This window comes from Caloenas nicobarica, chromosome 3 (assembly GCF_036013445.1).
Source record: "Caloenas nicobarica isolate bCalNic1 chromosome 3, bCalNic1.hap1, whole genome shotgun sequence".
Lineage (NCBI taxonomy): Eukaryota > Metazoa > Chordata > Aves > Columbiformes > Columbidae > Caloenas > Caloenas nicobarica.
Window position 1 is genome coordinate 57,814,217 of NC_088247.1, and position 20,479 is coordinate 57,834,695.

The 20,479-nt window shown below is 37.3% G+C and overlaps 1 protein-coding gene across 5 annotated transcripts in view; it reads left to right on the plus strand.

Moving 5' to 3' along the window:
* Positions 1 to 20,479, plus strand: part of LAMA2 (laminin subunit alpha 2) — a 361,287-nt gene that overhangs the window by 260,596 nt on the left and 80,212 nt on the right. For all 5 annotated transcript variants that reach the window (XM_065632757.1, XM_065632758.1, XM_065632759.1 and 2 more), the window contains 4 exons: positions 6,309 to 6,451; positions 6,991 to 7,089; positions 13,292 to 13,403; positions 17,801 to 17,963. In XM_065632757.1, coding sequence (XP_065488829.1) covers positions 6,309 to 6,451; positions 6,991 to 7,089; positions 13,292 to 13,403; positions 17,801 to 17,963 — 517 coding nt within the window. The remainder of the gene's footprint in view (positions 1 to 6,308; positions 6,452 to 6,990; positions 7,090 to 13,291; positions 13,404 to 17,800; positions 17,964 to 20,479) is intronic.

The window sequence follows — 20,479 nt, forward strand, 5'->3', positions numbered from 1 at the left end:
ATCAGTTTTCACCGTGAAAACAGTCCTTTGCATGTACATATGGACATTTCATGTCATTGCTAGAAGTGAGCAATCAAATGAAAACAATTTTTTTCCTTTAGTTGTTAAAAATAGGAACTGCCTATAGAAACAGACAGGAGGTACTTTCAATCTCCCCTGTCACAGGAACTAGTCTGTTACTATTGACACCACAGCAGTAACATCCCTGTCATAAATTGCAAAAAGTACATTTAAATATTTTAATCGACACTTTATGCCTATTTTCCCTTTGTTTAAAGGTTCCTTAACCCCCATATTACTCCAAACCCACCTTCGCTAATGCAGGGCAATATCCCTGGTATGGTAGAAAAACAGTCTGATCAATAAACTTCTGTAGCCTGTGGTGGACGCAGGGCTGTGGCAGACAAAGGGAGTGTGGCACAGACTTGGTGGGAATTTGCTCATGGCTAACACCAGGTGGTATGCCAAAGGCTTCAGAACAGAGCTGTTTTCTTCTGGATTCACTGCGGCAGCCCCTACTGTGCTTTAGTAGTCACTGCGCTGTCAAAGAACCATTAGAAACACCTTTCGGGGAAACCCTGAAGCTTTCCTTCCTTAGTCCCAGAACATTTGTCTGTTCCAATCTGAGTTTAACATAGCTGAGAATTTGGTCCTGTGTACAATATATTTTTACTTTTATGTATCAACCACTTCCAAAATACTCAGTAATTTTCCTTCTGAATAGCTTCAGTTGTAATGAAACCTTAATAGTAGTAACAATAGTAAGTACTCTTAATATACAGAAAATTAGTGCCAAATGCAGAGTCCTGTTTGGATTCAATATTTCAAATGAGCTGTGTGCACTTTTGTTCAATTGCAGTATTCCATTTCAAATACTGCAATTGCATTGTACCTCTCAGAAGTGTGAAGAACCCCTAGTTAGGTGGTAAGATGGTCTAGCTTAAAGAAAATACGTGCAAATACAATCGCCTACGTTTGAAAAAATGTAGCTGTAAGTAATATAAAACATAGTGTGATTAAGTTGTCCAATGTTAGTAAGTTATAGTTAATATTTAGGAAAGTGAAAATTTATTTCGAATATTTAGCAAAGGAAAACCAGTTATATTTTAGAAAGCTACAGGTAAAATGGAAAGAGAACATATTTTTAAAAGCCACTGTACAAAGGGGAAGAATTTGTTTACTGCTAAATAACAAGGGAAATATAATTACAGGTGAATGGCACAGACAGAATTTACTTTCCATTATAGTCTTAGAACAAAACAATGTTGTTTTCTCTAGGATTCCATTAGGGAATGATAAATGATATCCAAAAAGTAGATTTTTTTTAAAAATAAGAAATACAAGAGTCTGAATGGTCTACTACACATCATAAAAATTCTATTTTTTTGTTTGCATTAGTATGGTTAACAGCTGGATTATTTCCGCAGCCGAAGTGACCATCTAGATTGTCATGTACAGATAGTCATAATACTCTGAAGATAAAGACTTCCTTGTAATTTTTGGTCTCCAGTAATCCACTTCTTAGTCTGACTTTCCCTTCTCTTTTGAAACAGTCAGTAGCCAATAAGAAAATTAGTGATGATTGCAAACTAATTTTAATAACACTGCTAACATACTCGTACTGTCAAATATGACAAAAGTTCTCCCAAATCTGCTCTAATGCTTACAGATTTTTATTTTTATTTGTAATTACAAATGAACTGTCCTCTAAAAGATTGATGCCCCTTTATGCATCACTCATTTTTATTGTAATAAATGTATGTTGATGTTTATTGTGCTGAAAGTTGTCAACTGGCAAATGGTGACGGGCCTATGATCACTGCAGTACTGAAGGTGTATATTTTGTGTTTTCTTAGTTAAATCCCACCATTCCAATCCAGAACATGGCTGAGTTGTGTGAGAAACAGGAGCAGCCATTCCTCAGTTCATCTGCACCCAGCATGCTCAGGCAGACTGAGATCATTAGTATTTGCTTGGTTCATGTTTTACACATACATACCAGAAATATGTAAACAAGCCAAAGAATGTATTGATCCCTCCTCATCCTTCCCTAAGAGCTTTGACCTTAGCAAGCTGAAGTGGAAAGAAGGAGCTACAAGGTGTTTTGGATCAAGCCTGTAGCAATTGTGCATTTTCTTAGATTACTAATTCTCTTGTGTAGTTTTTCTTATACCTTGTGACATTCCACTTCAGTTGTAGAGTTTGTAGTACATAAAATGAAGAACCTTAGGTTGGAATGTTGTTGGAACAGCAACTGTGCTTGCTACTATGCAGTGTTTAGGGGAAAAAAAAACCCTAGTGAGGATTCAAATCCTTCAAGGCTTTATTGTTAAATATATGGCAAGTCAGAACTCACCTTCTGAACATTTTCAGGGCAGCAGTTATAGCGACAATGGGGACTTCAGAACAAATTGGCTTCAATATTTTGATGTCTGTTGCAACACAAATGGCAAAATGTTTCCTTAGATGTATGCTCCTGTCACAAATGTTCCTTGGGGACAAGCAGAAACCTAAATGTAAAGCAGTTGTTGTGGTTCCACTGTATGAGATTAGCAGGAAACAGGAAGCAATCATGACATAGAGAGATCAAACAGGTATTTCATTGTTAGGAATTTTTCTTTAACTCAGTTTTGTGAAAAAAAAATCGACCTTCAGCCATACTGCAGTCAAGAAACTTACATCGTTATGAATTTAAATATTCAGTATTGGTAGAAGGAGAAAATTATATAATCAGATTCCTTTAATACCAGGTCTTGGACACTTAGATATTGTACTCTAAGTAGACTGGTGCTTGCAATGAGAGAGAGTTTTTCCCAGCTGCCACTCAGTTCTGCACCCAGGACAACAAGGGAGCTCCTGGCCACTGATCCTGTCAGAATCTAGGTTTTCCCTCTAAAATGAGGAGCAGCTCCATGACCTCAGCCCTTCCAAATTCAGAACTAAGCAGAGAAGCTCTCTCTGTCAGAGGCAGATCTTGAAGAATCTGTGAAAAGAAGTATTTCCTAGCTCCTACATACTCCTTAATTCAGCAGAAACTCAGAGCTTCTTATCACAAGCCTTCACAGAGTGAGCTGAAAAGAAAGATACTGTGTGTATCAGCAGATCTATGGAGCCTCGGGCTAGCTTCTGCTGTGTTCCAAGTTTAGCAGAAGTTCCGAGCCGTTACGGCACAGCCATAAGATTTAAACTTACCTCTGTTCTGGACAACTGCTTCTCTGTGTGCATGAGCTCAAGAAGGGATGGGCACCTCTACTTGCCCTAGAAGGTGACAAGCTGTCAGTTTTTCTCCCTTTTTGTGATGCATGAGCTCCTGTTAGGTTCAGACCCACACTGCAGTACTGGTCTTTTGCCCAACTCAAGCACCATGTAAACCCAACAGGTACTGGTATATTTCAGAACCAGCAAATGAGGCTTTCCAAATAACAAAAATCAGATATAAACCTGAGTCAGTGCTTTAGACCCTGACCTGGATCTTGGTTTTCTCAGATTTTGGAGACGTATTGATCATGCAAACCTCCTGAAACCAGCAGTGGAGGCAAGGAAGCTAAAGCTTTCAGCTCTCTACTGGGGCTCTGTTTTGGGGGGCAGAGAAGGGCTTGTTTATTATTTGGTGTGAGACCAGTGCCAAAGTGGGAAAAATGGGGTAACAGCCAACAGATTAATGGGCCTAACAATAGCTCAAGTTCACTGTGAAGCAATAGGAAACTAATACTCAAGAGTCACTGACTATCATAGATATCATCTCATATCAGAGATTGCATGGTTACCCTTAGACGAAAAATTACTTAGTCATAACACAGTCTTCTGAATCTTAACAGCAATGAATGTATTAAAGCAAAATTATGTTAGGTAATCATTTAATTGGAGGAACACATTGTGGCTCAGATATGCAATTCCTCTATTGTACATTATCTTCTCTTTGTAAGATGGAATAAGTGGTTAGATGTCCATAAACTTACAGTGTTCTTTTATTGCTTGAGCAATTATTTTAAAAAAAAATTATTTGGCATGCATACTTTGGAGATGCTTCTCATAACGGGTAGGTCAAAATCCTTACAGGACTTATTGTGCATGGAAAAGTGTGGTGAAAATGGAAAAAGCAGTAATTTGCATTAATTGCTTGCTGGATTATTGTAGTATTGACTGCATGATTTGCCTATTATATGCTTGCACTGCTGTAATGATCTGAATTTAGTGCTGCATTTGTTAATATTAAACACAAATTTATCCTGACAGTTTTATAGATAGACACAGAAGTATTTAGTCTTGCAAAATATAATCACGCTCTTGAAATATTTCCTGTAGCTACAGTACATTTCAGACTGAGTATTGGGAGTAGCTTAGTCTTCTCCCATCTACTCTACTGTGGTCCTCACTTGATGTGGTTCCTCTTTTCAACCTGATTATCATGCAGGAGGTGTTAATTTATACTGACTGCTCACTTATCAGTTGTTCACTCATTGAGAATACTTCATCTTTTCATAAGCTGTTCATTTTTTTTCTTATTGGTGTGAATTGAGTTTGTCTTTAACACATAGCAAACCTTTAGGATTTTATTACCAGCCACTGCCAATTTTGAGGATGAATAGATTTAGCTTGTTTGATAAATGAAATAATGTAAATAATGGATTTAAAAAAAAAAAAAAGAAGAAGAAAAAAGTAAAAAACCCCAAAAAACCTCTTTTCAGATCTGAGAAAACTTAATTGCATCCTGCAAAATGGTTATCAGTTCTACTTACCTTCTTGGCCAGCTACAGAACAAGGATTTATTATATAAAACATTCAGTTGGCTGCAAAACTTGCTTTTCCTTTAATTCTCTCAGACGACAAGAGCTAGGTTGGTAATAAGCTTCTTTTTTTTTTTTAATTTCATGTAGAAACGTAAATCAGAATGTATTATGCCCACAGTTAACAACTACAGAGAAGTTCCAGTACAATTCAACTTATGTAACAAAATACTGTGAAATAGGAGGAAGAAGTCTGCAAATTGAAGCAAAAGGAAGTCTTAAAATAACAGTATCTAGCTTTCTGCACCCACTTCTTACTGCACTAATCCAGCATCTATCTTGTCTCCTTTTCAATCATCACATGAGTTTCATGGTATATTAAGCTAGTATTCAATATTCTTCTTTTCTCTGTATTCGACACAATTCCTCACTATATTGAACAACCAACCTACAGAATAAGAGCAATGTTTAGATAACTGTGAAAACTTTAAAGAACAGAACAGATTTAATCTACGTGAAGAATAGATTTCAGGAAAAAACATGTAATTCTCTGTTGAAAATTACTTCTCTTTTTCTACAAAAACATACATGTTGTTTAGTGGGTTTCTTAGCCTTTGAGCTGCCTAGAAGTGTTGCTGTAATGAATAATTACATACCTGTAAAACTTCAGGTACAACCCTCCATGTCTCTTAACATCACAATTTCACAGTTTGCTCCATGTCCTGAGGCATGGTTTAGATTTGCCAGTACTATGTATCATCTTTATGAAGGGACACAGAAAGGCATTTCCACAACTCTGTTCTAAAGGATGAAGAATTTTCCTGTCTGCAGCATAAATGATACAAGACCTTAAGGTTATGAGAATTTCTTGTGATAATTAATAGAAATCAAGGAGGGTAGGAAATGCAAACTCCTTTTGGCATATGTCACACGCGCCAGTATTTTTCATGCTAAAGAGTATTTTCAAGAAAGGAAACATGCATGAGCTGGTTAGTGAAAGGAGATAGAGAAAAGCATTTCTTAAAAGAAAACTATTGGTATTTTTACCTAGACTCTTTCTACTGTCTGCATTACAAGTTTAGCATGCTGGGCCATGCTCTTATATGACTATAAAGTATGTAAATTGTAAGATTTCTTTAGTATTTTGTTTCTTACATTCAAATCCACAACATACTACCTCAAGTGCTCTTTAAACTCTTTAAATTTTACAGATTAGATTACTTTAGATTACCTGTCCACTTTTCTCAGACTCCATCCAAATTGCTTGTCTGATTTAAGATTTTATATGAGCTAGTCCGTAATGGGCAGTGTTAATTATTACCTCTTTTTGTTAGGTAAGCCTACCAGTTTTGCTCTTCATGTTTTATATTAAATTGTCTCATTATGAAGTCCTAAGCAATAAGGTGTTTCCTGCTCCCTAGCTGTTGTTTCCATTTTTTCTCACATTATGCTTTTGGGGTAAATTATCTGAAATCAGTGTTACCTCTCACAGAATTGTATGCATGCCATAAAATTTCTAACTCAAACATATGTCTTAAACATTTAGGAGGAATAAATAAGCTTTGCTGTTCTTCCCCGTAGCTTGTGATGATGAATGCACAGGACTCCTTCTCAGTGACCTGGATCGACTGAACCAGATGATCCTGAGTGTTAACCTCAGTGGTCCACTGCCTGCTCCATATAAAATGTTGCATGGTTTTGAGAATGTGACACAGGAATTAAAGGTATGTTCAGAGTATTCACATAGATAAATAACAGGGGTTCAGTACAATTGTACTTGAATCTGTTCAAACATACAGCCATGAACAGGTTTAGGGCAGAAGAAAAATTCAAGATTTAGTTGCTTCAAACTTGCTTTGGTTGATAAATTGTTATTACAGTTATTTATTTTGACTCATTTTAATAAACAAATCTTGCAGCAGTGAGTTGTGTACATATATGCAAGGAATTATACTGCAGGCGTAGAAAAAGTGATGTTACATACAAATAAAATGGTGTTCATGCTGATGGTCTGTAAAGCAGTTGCATATGTTACATACTGTGTGTTCCCTACCATACTTATATGTTCTCCACTAAACTGTGTAATGCTGTCAAGATTCCTGAGGAAGGTACGTTGGATGGATGTGACACAGGAATCGATGACACAAGGGAGTTGCATAGTGTAATGAAAAGGAAATTTTTTATGCTGCTTCTCTACGATATTTGGAAGCACTAAGATCCATTAAATACAGGTTTTCACTCTCCCTCCTCTCTTCCCCAACAGCATTTGCTTTCACCTCAGCAAGCACCCGAGAGACTTCTTCAGCTAGCACAAGAAAATCTGGATACCCTGGTGACAGAAATGGATGAACTACTGACAAGAGTAAGTCTATGATCACGTTGGGGTCTATGGGTTTGGTTAAGGCTGCATAATGACAGAAATCTTCTGAATATGAATTAAACATGAATGAATAGATGAATTATAAGATGCTTCTCAGTCTCAGTGTTTGAAATAGTATTAAATTCTCTAACAACCTGGTTTTTGTGGGTCAATAAATTGAGATATATTTTCTGCAGAACTGTATAATAATGTAAGAAACTCATACAGAGAACCCAAGAATGAGCTTATTTGAAAAAGCTGACACTAAAGGAAAGAGAGTTTTTAATACAATATTTATGGGCTTTCCTATTACTTCAGCTACAGGTTACAAACCTGTGTGGCAACAAAACCATGAGATTACCACACAGTGTCTCACATGTCTGGAGTTTTTCTTTGACCATCCGAGGCTTTCAGACACCAAACTGTCTGGTTTCTGGAGTCTAGTTGAAGGCATGTATCTAGTGGAGTGCCTCAAGGGTCAGTACTGGGACCAGTATTATTCAATATATTCATCAACGACTTGGATGAGGGAATTGAGTGCACTGTCAGCAAGTGCTGATGACACCAAACCGGGAGGAGTGGCTGACACGCCAGAAGGCTGTGCTGCCATCCAGCGAGACCTGGACAGGCTGGAGAGTTGGGTGGGGAAAAATTTAATGAAATATAACAAGGGCAAGTGTAGAGTCTTGCATCTGGCCAGGAACAACCCCAGGTTCCAGTATAAGTTGGGGAACGACCTGTTAGAGAGCAGTGTAGGGGAAAGGGACCTGGGGGTCCTGGTGGACAGCAGGATGACCGTGAGCCAGCACTGTGCCCTTGTGGCCAAGAAGGCCAATGGCATCCTGGGGTGTATTAGAAGGGGGGTGGTTAGTAGGTCGAGAGAGGTTCTCCTTCCCCTCAACTCTGCCCTGCTGAGACCGCATCTGGAATATTGTGTCCAGTTCTGGGCCCCTCAGTTCAAGAAGGACAGGGAACTGCTGGAGAGAGTCCAGCGCGGGGCAACAAAGATGATTAAGGGAGTGGAGCATCTCCCTTATGAGGAAAGGCTGAGGCAGCTGGGTCTCTAGCTTGGAGGAGACTGAAGGGAGACCTCATTAATGTTTATAAATATATAAAGGGTGAGTGTCACGAGGATGGAGCCAGGCTCTTCTCGGTGACAGCCAATGGTAAGACAAGGGTTAATGGGTGCAAACTGGAACACAAGAGGTTCCACTTAAATTTGAGAAGAAACTTCTTCTCAGTGAGGGTGCCAGAGCCCTGGAACAGGCTGCCCAGGGAGGTTGTGGAGTCTCCTTCTCTGGAGACATTCAAAATCTGCCTGGACACCTTCCTGTGTAACCTCATCTAGGTGTTCCTGCTCCGGCAGGGGGATTGGACTAGATGATCTTTGGAGGTCCCTTCCAATCCCTTACCTTCTGTGATTCTGTGTGATTCTGTTTCTTTCATTTTCTTCTGAACAGTAGTACTACCTCTGGTAAGGCTATCTGCTTTCTGCATCAGCAACATCATCTCATTATATTCCCTTTCAATTCTCTCTGAGTCTGACTGTCTCAAGATAGTTCTCAGCCTGTTTCTCTTTTAAGATTGCCTGTTGCAATACAAGTTTTGCTGTTTTGAGGTTTCATTTTCCATTTTGGGTTATCTTTTGTGTTGCCTTGTTTCTCCAGGGGCTATAGAGAAAATAGTAGCCTAGCCTGATTCACTTATTTAAAAAAAATTTCTAGCAAGGCAATGGAAGTCCTGGTTTAACAAAAAACAAGTTCTCATTAAGAGTCAATGAATGAAGTAATTGAAATGGGCAAAATATTTAAAGGGAGAATTCAAATATATGCACAAGGTGTGTGTTTATTTAAATATATGTGTTCTATATTTCATTTATGAGGGTAGTGAGAGACTTCTGGATTTCAATCGATGTGCTATTTACTCTTTTTATTAGGAAAGGTTTATTTCAATATAGACCTTATTTTGGTCAGTAAAAGACATTGTCTAAGAATATAATATAAATTGTGCCACCTAGTGGATAAAAATATAGATAAATGGAGCAGCCACAATAAAAATACAGCTGCCCAAATGTATTAATATGAAGGACTAGTAAGAATCATGTTCATGAATTATGCTCCCGTGCACTGAAATAGCCAAATAAGAAAGACATGGGTTACCGTACTGATGCAAATACACCTGCGAGAATTTACCTAAACCCCGTGCAGTTTTAGCATCCTGTCTTATAACTGTTCATGGCTTATGGAACTAAAATTCTCAGAAAAAGTGGTTTGTTTGTGTGGATGATGTTCAATTTTGGAAAAAACTTTGAAATCATGGGTAGTGGGTAAGAATGCATCTGTAATGTGCTTGCATATATATATGTGCGTCTATACACCCACACATACACACATACACAGGTATCTGTCTACATATACTCTCATTGTGAGTGTAAAGAAAGCTTCCATTTTTCACTTTTGTTTGATCTTTTATTTTTCTTCCAGAAATAACGATGGTAGTTTTAAGTCTAGGTGGATTTTTAACTCATGACAGTCCTACAAGCAGGGAAGATTGTATTTCTTGTGTTAAGATTTCTCAGTCTTAGGCTAAGACAATTTTTTTCTTCCCTTGGCATAGTTGCTTTTTTTTTAGTATCCTTTTCCAATTGCCTCTCCACCTCCCAAAAAATTAATCCTTCATGGGCGTGACCTAAAGTAATGTTGTGAATCCTGACCCTTTGTAGAGTAGTCTTGAAAGGAAAAATATCGAAGGCAAGATCTTGGGGGATTCAGTGTGCTGTCCAGATTCTCACTGCTTCCTTTTCTGCAGTTTTCCATTGCTGCAATGAGTAAGTAGCCTTATGATTTCCAGTTATCCTTACAGAGAGTTATTAACTGGATTGCAGGTGGACTTCTTAATTTGAGGACTGGCAACTGGTGTCAAGTCCTACCTTGCTCTTTCTATGCTTGTAAATACGAATAGTGTCCCAAAAAGAAGAGTGCGTCCTGATGTAGTGTGTTCAGGTCTCATTTCCGAATGAAGATACAGCTGATAACCACATAATGGCTGACACTTGGGACACATGGTACAACCATAAGTAGCAAAGTTTTTCCCCGTATCTGATTTGCAGGCTCACTAAATTTTCGAAGTGAAACCAGTATTCATGAAGAAAACAGTTGATGAGGATTGGTGAGGAGTCTCTTTCCATGAAAAAAAAAAATCTATCAATTTTAAGATAAAACGTAGAAGACAATAGTATTTAGTCACTGCGAAACCTTTGAAGTTTTTGCTTCCTTGTCATTAGTTTTCAACCAGTGATCTCTTACATCAGTGCAGCATTCCTTTTTCTTTTTTTCCATCATGCTCTTCTTCATTCACTCTGCCATACAGAAGATCCTTATGTCTTTCTCACATTAATTACATTCTTACATGTTTGGGTGCACATTCCCACCAGAGGCAGACCTTAGACTCCTCACTTCCGTTCAGTTCTCTACTTTTAGTCAAAACCGCTTTTCCCTTCTAATTAGGTACCTTCAAAGCCTTCAAGAAAGACAGCCATCAGAATCGCCTCTCTTGATCAAAATGCTTCTTTTGACTTTGTAAACTTTTTCATTTCTCCCATACCACTGAATTTCTCAAACTCAATAAGTTCTGGAAGTAGTAGCAGGGGCAACTTCATTTGCAATAGCTGGAAGCATTTGGAGGAAGACCCAAGAACTTCCATCTGTACAGTGAGATCTGTGTTTACTCCTCCTGTGGTCTGTAGCTCACTAGCTGGAGAAATTCCTGCAGGGCTCCCCTCCAAATGCCATCCAAAGGAGTTTCTTAATGCTTAAGACCTTAGGCTAAACGCACAAAACCAAAACACAAATGTGTATTTAATTGCTAATACTTGCTAATAGTCTAAGTTGCTAAGTGACTGCTAGTCTTCACATGAGGACAAGGCCTTCCATGGAACCTTCATCACTAAGTACAAGCTGTGAACATCACCAAAGCAGGTTCACTGATCTCAGATACTTTCTTTACTAGATTTCCATGTTAGGGATCTCCTTGATGCCAAAAAGTCTTATTTGCATCCAGACTTCTTGAAGATTCATTCCAAACCCTTGCTCTGGGTCCAGCCTGCCTGACCCTTATTGCTCCCTGAGAAAGAGGTTGTTGTGCCTGTTTAAACTGTTCGAAGATGCTGAAGACTGACCTTATAGAAATGGTGAACTGTAGTAAACTGAATGTGTAGAAAATAAGTAAGACTATAGTAATGAATGGAAACATTTAATTAGACATGGAATGGCTAGATACAGTGTGAAGGATGTTTCTCATTTAATTTGGTTTATGAAGTTAAAGCTAGACCAGATAATGAAGCTAAAGGTTATTTTTCAGCAAAACAAATTATGGCAAAATACAGAAAGCCTTCAATGGATTTAAGTACTAAAAAGAACTGTCACCGAGAGGAAATGAAAACTGTTCTATGACAGATTAATGTGCACAAGAGTGTAGTACATGCCATTCAGTCATAAACTGAGGCTAAAGTGTCCAACTGGAATTAACATGAATGTGGAAAAAGTAATCAAAACTAAGAAAAGTATATGTAAGTTATAAAACACAATATGTAGTAAAGGACTAAGAAATACTATAGAATATAATAAAAGTAAATGTGAAAATTCAAAGCAAATAAAACCCAAAGAATAAAAGGCTGATTGTGGAGGATTTAACAATAAATAATAAGGTAGCTCTCAATTACATGAAGAATGAAATGATATCAGAAATGCCAAGCTGGGTTAGAGCAGTGATCCATCAAGACCATTCAGTATTTTTGCCTTTTTCCTATCCCAATTGCCTCTTACAGCTCTTTGAGGCAATATTTTGGTTCTGTATCCAAGCAGGTAAAGGGGTTTCATATATCTTAGAGGAAATAACCAATAGCATAATTAAAGCTGTATAAATGTGAAAAGCTGATTCTTCCGCTGATATAGGGATGAAATAGAATCAATTCCAGCCACTATGGCTTCTAAATTCTTCCTGTATAATTCTATTTACCTGAACCATTTTCATATACATTACTTTCAGACAAACTACTCTGAAGTAGACTTAAACTGTAAGTGGTATAATAATGCCAGGGATTTCATTTCAGAAAGCCAGCTGTCCTGATGTACCTTGATGGCTTCCATCTAGAAGCTAATCACACAAAAATAAATGTGTTAAAGTGATACTATTTCATTTTGACTATTACTGAAATGTGTGGGATTTTTCTGTAACTGAGAAAACAGTTTGTACAACTCAAGTCAGAGAAAACCTAAGCTTATTTTGAGTTATTGACCTTCTAGCCATTTCCCAGAGACTGGAAGGATCATAATGCCCTGCTTCGAGCCATTTCTTGGGAGTGCAGTCCCCAAAGGAAAAAATGGCTGGGTTTGGTTTGGTTTGGTTTTCCTTTGCAATACAGTTTGACAAGCCTTGTTGCTTGAAATGGTCAGCTGCTTTGTAATAAAAATGGGTTCATTTTGTAAACGGGGGCCTTGAGAGCTAAGCAGAATGTCTTAAGATTATTCCTTTCCTTAGCATGTTTTTCAGGTCTGCAGCAGATGTCTGTCTTCATCCTGCTGCTGTGATTCAATAAAATTATAAAGCATTTAGTTACACAAAGCTAAAATTTTACTGAGCACCCCAATATGTTATAAACAAACAACATGAAGCATTAGAGATGGAAAAAAAAAAAAGACTTTTTTTTCTCTCTCTTTCTTCATTTAATTAATGTATTGATTTAAAATTGCTCTTGCTTGTTGGCATAAACTGTGTCTTTGAGAACGCCTCCAGGGAGGAAGCAAAGAGGTCATGATATCTACTACACTTTGTCAATCTAAAAGTGCACAATTGTGAAACTATGGAAACTATTCCCTGAAGAATCTATTAAAAGGTTCCAAACAACGTTTCTTTAAGCAAATGTAGTGAATAATTTCATCCTGTCTCCCTTTGTGTGCTGTTGCACACAGCTAGGCTTTCTAAGAACCTAAAATAAAGCCTTCCAATTTCCATTTAAAGGAAAAGGTAATAAAATTTAATTGTGTGCTTGAACAGAGCATGTCATTTCCCATACATCTGATCAATAATTCATTGATTGCCTTTTGCCTGAGGAAAGTTTTGTAGATGGATTCAGATGGTAGAAATATCGCATAGTGCAGGCTTGTCCTGTTTACTAATTATACTTTTCCTGAATTTGGATCACTAGGCTACCAAGGTGACAGCAGATGGTGAGCAAACCAGGCAGGATGCTGAGAGGACTAATGACAGAGCAAAATCTCTTGGACGGTTCGTCAAAGGCATTCTCCAAGCTGCTGAAGGTACTGGAAAAAACAAAAAATATGCCAATTGTTTCTCAAGAAAACTGAAGAATGGTGGGGAAGACAGTCTGAGAGACAGTGAGGAAGAGCTTATTCACTGAGAAATGTCATGTGCTTTAAATGTTGAGTGAAGAAACTACAGACAACTATCTTCAGACTTTTTGCAATCTACAGATGTAGTTTATATAGTTAGTGCATTGATAATTATGAACAAAGACTAGCAGAATATTGAGTATGTTTCTTCAGGATTTATGCAGTTATTTGAAGAAAATCTATTATGCTGACGTAACTAACAGAGCTTAGCTTCTGTTTGTTTTCAAAGCAGTTAAAACATGTATTGGTAAAAAAGCTTTATGTAATTTTAGCACTTGGTATATTAACACTTCATCTTAATGCTCCAAAATTACTTAAAAAATGCATTACTACTTGCTGTTAATGAGCATCTGCTGCTTGGAATTTGCAAGTGACTCCTGACCCTACCTAAGTAGTGGCATGGAGCCAACTCTTTCTTTCACAAACTGATTCACTGCACTTACAAATGCAGTAAAGACTTATGAGCATAAGTATTGTAGATGGCTTTGAGGAGCAAGACCTATATGTTGCATGAAGCTATTAAATAAGATAATGGCTGAAAAATATGAAAGTGATTGGCAGGTCTTTTACTTGAAAAATCCTGATCTGTTCTTTTTTCCTCAAAACTCCCACTACAGTACTATTTCAGTCATTATGCTTCTGAAGGTCCATTTCATTGAAAGAGAAAGCTTCCACTTTTGTCCCAGTGCTATAAAATACATTTTATATTGCCTTTCATGTAACACATCCCAGCACATGCCCTGTAGCTGAACTGAACAGCAATTTAGTATATCTTTAGGATGTACAACTTTGATATGAAGTAAATGTCAGAAAAGCAACAAGAAAAAATAAGCAAGTTTTCAAGAAGTTTTTTAAAAAAAAGACTGGGTTCTTCATATTTCAGGATGAATTTGGGATTACAAGGGCTGAACGAATTTTTTGCTCCACAAAGTTTATGCCCAATATTTGTAGCCCAAACAAAAGTTTCCTCAAGCATGTTTAGCAATAGGAAATACAGAGATAAAAGACATTCAGGGTGTGAAATAAATCTATGCAGCATCTTAGAAGTAGGCAAAGACTTTAAAATCAGTATGTTTGCCTAGTGGCCAAGTTGACATTTTAAGAATAGATTAAATATAGGAGCACAGGACTGAAAGATACCTCCTGTGTTGTTGTATCCACTCCCCTGCTATCCTAAACTTTCTAACGTTCAAAGTGGTTTCCACAAATGCACATATTCTGAATAGGAGGCAGTTTCAGAACTCTACGTAACTACAAACCTCCTTGTTTTTAGCTAAAAATGTTCATGTTTAGTTTATCATCATGTGATCTTTTGTCGACCTAGTTCTTTAGTTCAAATAGGCTTTTTTCCTCTCCCTAGTGCTTTTCCTCCTTCCCGCAGCCCCAACTGTGTTCGTAGATAGGGATCATACTCCCCTTCAGCCCCTTTTTTCTAGACTAAAACACCTAAAAACATGTTATACTAACCTCCTGTTCACCATACAATTTCCCTTCCTCTGTTCAAAACAGGGTTCATATATCCCGAGCACAGGTAACAAGCATTGAAATGAGGTTGCTTCAGTGTCTTGCACTTCAGTAGCAGTAAAACCTGCCAATGTCAACTCTCTTGAAACGTTCTGGGATAGCATTTCCTTTTTTTTCACAGCTGGGTGCCACTGGAGATTCATAACATAGCTGGGTTCCTCTCATTCGTACCTTCTATCTAACTGGCAAAGCCATAGTTTACGGCTGAAATTCTGTTATTAGTTCACAACCTTATATTTTCTACTATGGAATGTCGCTCTGGTCCAATTACTTTAGTTTTGAAGGTCACTCAGTTCTTTCTGCATGGTGTTCCAATCCTTCTCTATTAAGAGTGTCTTACAACGTTTCCTCATAAACATATTTTCTCAGTAGGCTTATTTTTTTTTCCTTCCCTCCAACCCCAGATCATTAATGAAAATATTTAACTGGATTTGCTATTAAAGTGTAAAGTCTGACATGTGCTACCTTTGCAAAGAAAAGGTAAAAATACATTCATATATTCTACATTCTGTTTCTCACTTACTTTCAAAGCAAGTTCTCAGGCCTTAGTGGAATTCTTCAAAACAGGCACTACATTTGCTTGTTCTCAGTCAAATGGTCTTCATGGATTTGCAATGTCATACTTCATATCCTTCAAGTTTCTAGCATTGGAGTTCTCTGGCCATTCCAGCTTGAGTTCTTTAAAATGTTCTTCTTATAGTTGTGATAATTTCTATATCCTTACTTCTGATTGCCATCCTCAATTCTCTTCCTGTTCAAGATCACCATCTTTCAAAAACTAAGGATAAACTTTCACCTTATGTTGGAGCCATTCCTAAATTATTTTAAAATTCAATGGCATTTTATCTGCATATTGGCTCTATACCTCGCCTCTGCTATTTTTGACCTATGAGACATTACTAGATTGTTCCTTGAAGATTTTATGTTCACTCATGATGTTCTGATCAAGATGACCAACCAGTTTGCAGGTATTCTTTATGTCCATTCCTTGTCCCCCATCTCTAGATTACAGACTTCTGAAAGTTACAGTACTTTGGATCTCTAGGAACGCAGGCTGGTATATGTGACCCAGAGCTCCCTAGTACTTGTTGCCAGTAGGCAATAATGTTAGGATGAAATGCCATGAAAGTACCTATTTCTTTCCATTGACTGAAGGTAATGTTTGAGAATGGCAGTGCTCAGAAGTACATTATTGTATATCTGACAGATGCCTCCCTAAACGTCAAGGAACCAGGAAATTCTTCGAGCCATAGAACGTCCTTATTACAAGTGAGAAGTTTATAGTGATTTGTTGTAAGGACCATATTCTGGCCATTTATCCATTTCTACTGAACTGATTGCTGATTTTCTGAACTTCTGAGTACTTGTAGCTAGATTTTCCAAAGTTTTGCACTTCCTTGTGTCCATCTTGCCAGTGCATCCAAATCTTTTACCACCACTGGACTCTGATAGTTTGCAGTAAACTAAGACTAGAAAGTAAAGATAGTTATGAGGAGGATGGAATAAATTTTCCTGAACCTAATAAAAGCTGAGGTAACATATCCATTTTCTCTTTTAAGGTAAATTTTCAGGGACCTCAAATTACTATTTATTTATTCAAAATTTTTTAAAAAATTAATATATGCCTATTCCTGGCCTGAGGTGATGATAGATAACATAATGCACAGAAGCAATCCATGATCCATTTAAGCAAAGTGTAGTCTTTTTCCGGTCCTCACTACCCCACACATAACTACTCTTAATTAAAGATCCAAATCTCAGTTCTCACCAGCAAATCAAGGACATCATTGTATTGGAATTTTCTTCATAATTTGCTCTGAACCTACACAACGCGTAGATGAAATAGTCATTTATTTGAATTTTGGAAGACAGATTTCCATTTCTTCAGTTAAAGGTTTCATTTAAAATATTCAGAAGTACACATGCGACCAGGAACTGTTCTATTTTGGGGAAATCCATTACTTGGTAGCCCTATGCCTATGGAAAGGCAGCAGTACTTTTTAAAATTGAAGATGGAACTGATTGTTGTAAATGACCTCGTTGCTTCTGAAAGTGGATATTGTAATATGTTATGGTGTGCCATGGCAGAAAGATTTTAGTCAGTCCTTGAATATGATACCATGTGTACAGCTTTATCAGTCAGGAATAATTCAGCTATTCCAAACACATAATACATTTATGGTGTACCATCATACATTCCAACCTTTGTACTGTTCTTCCCCATTTCTGGGCATCTGCTTCTAAACCTATGAGTGGGTTTAGTCATCTGTGGGTGTCTTTCACTCCTCTTCTCTCTCTCCTTCTTTTTCTAAAATTTCCCAGTCATTTATTCTTCCTAGCCCTGTTAAGTCTGAATGCTAAAAATGACATATTTTGAAATTCTACAGAAGTAATTTAAATCTATAATGATTTTAATTTCTTGTCCTGCTCCTTAATCCTATGAGAAACATACCAGATTATCCTCTCCTGTTTTTAAAGTTCAGTGCAAATTCTTTCTTTTGGCCGAGGAGGAGGGGACCAATGTATTTCTTACATTGGATATAAAGACTTCTTCACTTTAATTATTGTGCTTGAAAGTGATCTGCAATAAAAGGTTTGATGAAACATAATTTCTCATTTGTTACCAGTCATTGGATTAACCATCCTTTGTATTTCACAGCAGCAATAACCAGTGCAAGCTGCTTTCCACTTGCTGATGTAGTTGATGGGCAGATGCTTGAAGTTCCTCTGTTATTTTTGTTTACTAACTCCCTACATAAATATTTTTTCTTCCCCTGCAGCTGCAAATGAAGATGCTATAAAACTGAATGAGACACTCAGAACCCAAGATGAGACCTTGGAGAAGAGTCTTCCAGAATTGCAGAGTGAGGCTGACAGAATGATCGCAGAGATGAGAAGTAGAGAGCTGAATATGCAAGAAAGAATAGCTCAAGATGAGTTAAAGTGAGTAGAGAGACCTCTGTCTTCAGCCTCTTAGGGATCATATCTGACTCTTGTAAATGTGACTGTCGTCTTTTACAACCAAGTTTTCAAGATAGGGCTTACAGAAATGCGGAGGAAAGCGAAGTCTAATACTTCAAATCTGTTAATGTAGCATTTGCATTTTTGGAAATGCTTACGTATGTGGAAAGAAATCCCTAGGAAATTAGTTCTCTGCTCCACAGATGCCAGCAACATTTCTAATTGAATTCTAAGCAATTTCTCCCAGTTTGTTTTTAGCTTCTGCTTCAGACCTGATGAATGGCTTTTGTACTAAAGAGCTTGTCTAGAAGCTTGAGAGTTTTGGAAAACTAATTGGTCTAATAAAAATATTAGCTGTCTGCAAAATTTGTCCAGTAGCATAGACATTCAAAATGATGTATTTTGCCATATATAGAGTAGTATAGATCAGAATGTTCCAACTCTGTGGCACAGTTCAGAAGTCCAGGGTTTGGTTATTTAGCTATCTGTAAAAACTAAAACTATATATGTGTATATAATATTATTCGCAGCTCTTTGTAAAGCGTTTTGCAAAAGGCTTAAAGTTAAAATTTTGGTAGTCTGTTACTTCTGTGTCAGTCTGAGCAGGCATATTCCTAGAGCTAGGTTTAGCACTTTACCAGAGCAAGCAACTAGCAGCTGAGCAGCTACATCATCCACTGAAGTTGCAATGGCTCAGAAAACCGTCTGGGATAGAGATATTCAGGCCTGAAAATGTCAGCAGGTGCATGCATATTGTAAGGAGACATAAATAGAATATGAGATTAGCTAAGAATTCCAAGCGGTATAGAATCAAATTTGCTCTACCCATCTTACACTTTCTAAACAGGATCATTTTCCAAAAATCCTACCAGTACAATATTTCTTCCCGTAATTCCGATGGTTCCGCTTTCTGTTCTCTTGGTAAAGGATATATTGCAAACTTATTCATCAGCAGTGTTTTATTGCTTTTTCTTCTGATTCCACTGAGCCTCTTCTATTCCATCTCTGCTCACACAAAGAAATAAACCAGGAGAAAGTAGGGATGAGAAAAATTTAGTCAAATCTTTGAAAGTGCCACCCACAATTTTAGTGCAGACTTGGGAGACCTTTCAAACAAGATGTTCTTAGTCCTCAAATGCTACAACCAACATGAAACTGTCAGACTGGCATGGAGACATGCAGTATGGCTTTTTTGAGGGAAAGAACTTCTCTCCCTCTTACCATTCTTCCTAAGTGCAAAGTGAGTATTTTCATTTCCTAATAAAGGAGTACATTTTGTGCTAAGAAATACATGAATATACTCACTGATTTCAATCAAAGTTTATCTCAAGGATAGGATTACCTCCTTACAGGCAGTCATTGAGATACAAGAACTTTTGGCAGGGAACTCAACAGAAAGAAAATTAGTCACTGTGGAGTACAGGCCCGTGAAGAAAGGTCCCTAGGTAATATTTTCTGAAACTCCTTTATAAAGTACAGCCTCTTAAAGAAAAATGTCCTAAGACTACTTAAATCGTGTGGTAAGATAGTAGATAGGCTGCGTTCTGCAAGGAAAAATGACGAAGAAAAATTAACCATTCGTAAAGCTGTGTATGTGCACACATATGTGGATCGCTACCCTCACTTGTATTCTCACAGACTCCTCTAGAAATCTTTACTTTCGAATAGCTTTGCAAGTCTCATGATCTCTTTGAATCATGTTTACTCTTTGGTGAGATGTCTTTTGGCAGTGATTGTATTCTGCTTTCACGATTTCTTACAAGAATAGAATGACAAGGATCAGTGGATTCTTCTTAGCTCTGCTGTTTTTAGTGAATTCTTAAAAGTTAAATGAAGAAGACAAATGAAGAAAAGTCTTTTTGCTTTCATAAATGCCAAGACTTTTACATGTGCAGCTTTGCCCCTTGTTTATTTTCTTTCAAATTTTTCAAATCAAGTCTGTAATCTGATTGTCTTAGTGTACTGGAATGGCACATTAATCAATAGTTTCTTCTAAAAAAAGCATGTTAAAAACACACCAGTTTCTCTCCTAAGCTGCCCTGGTTTTCATTCTTATGAAATAAATCTTTCAATATTTTAGAACATTCCTGCACATTTTCTTGGATACCACTGAGTTGCTATCAAGTGATGCTGTGAGCCAGAATTCTATCTTTACGGTAGTGTGCTGAATAGCTTTATTTTTGTGTGACTTTTTCTTCCATAAATTTGTCTGATGGCTTTTGAGCCACTGTGAACTTCTATCCTTGAGTTTCCTTTAAGAATGAATTGCATAACTCAGCCACACAGTGTTTGAAGAGATGCCTCCTGAGTTTTGACATTGCTTCCTGATATTTTCATTTTTGTGTTTGGAGAGACATTGGACATTTGATTACCTTATCCATGCTACTCATGACACTATAGTCCTCATTTCTTCTCAAGACAGGACAATTCTAACATATTTAATCTCTTATATCTCTACAGTCTAGGGAGTTTTTTAAGTTTCTAATCTTTCTTTTGTT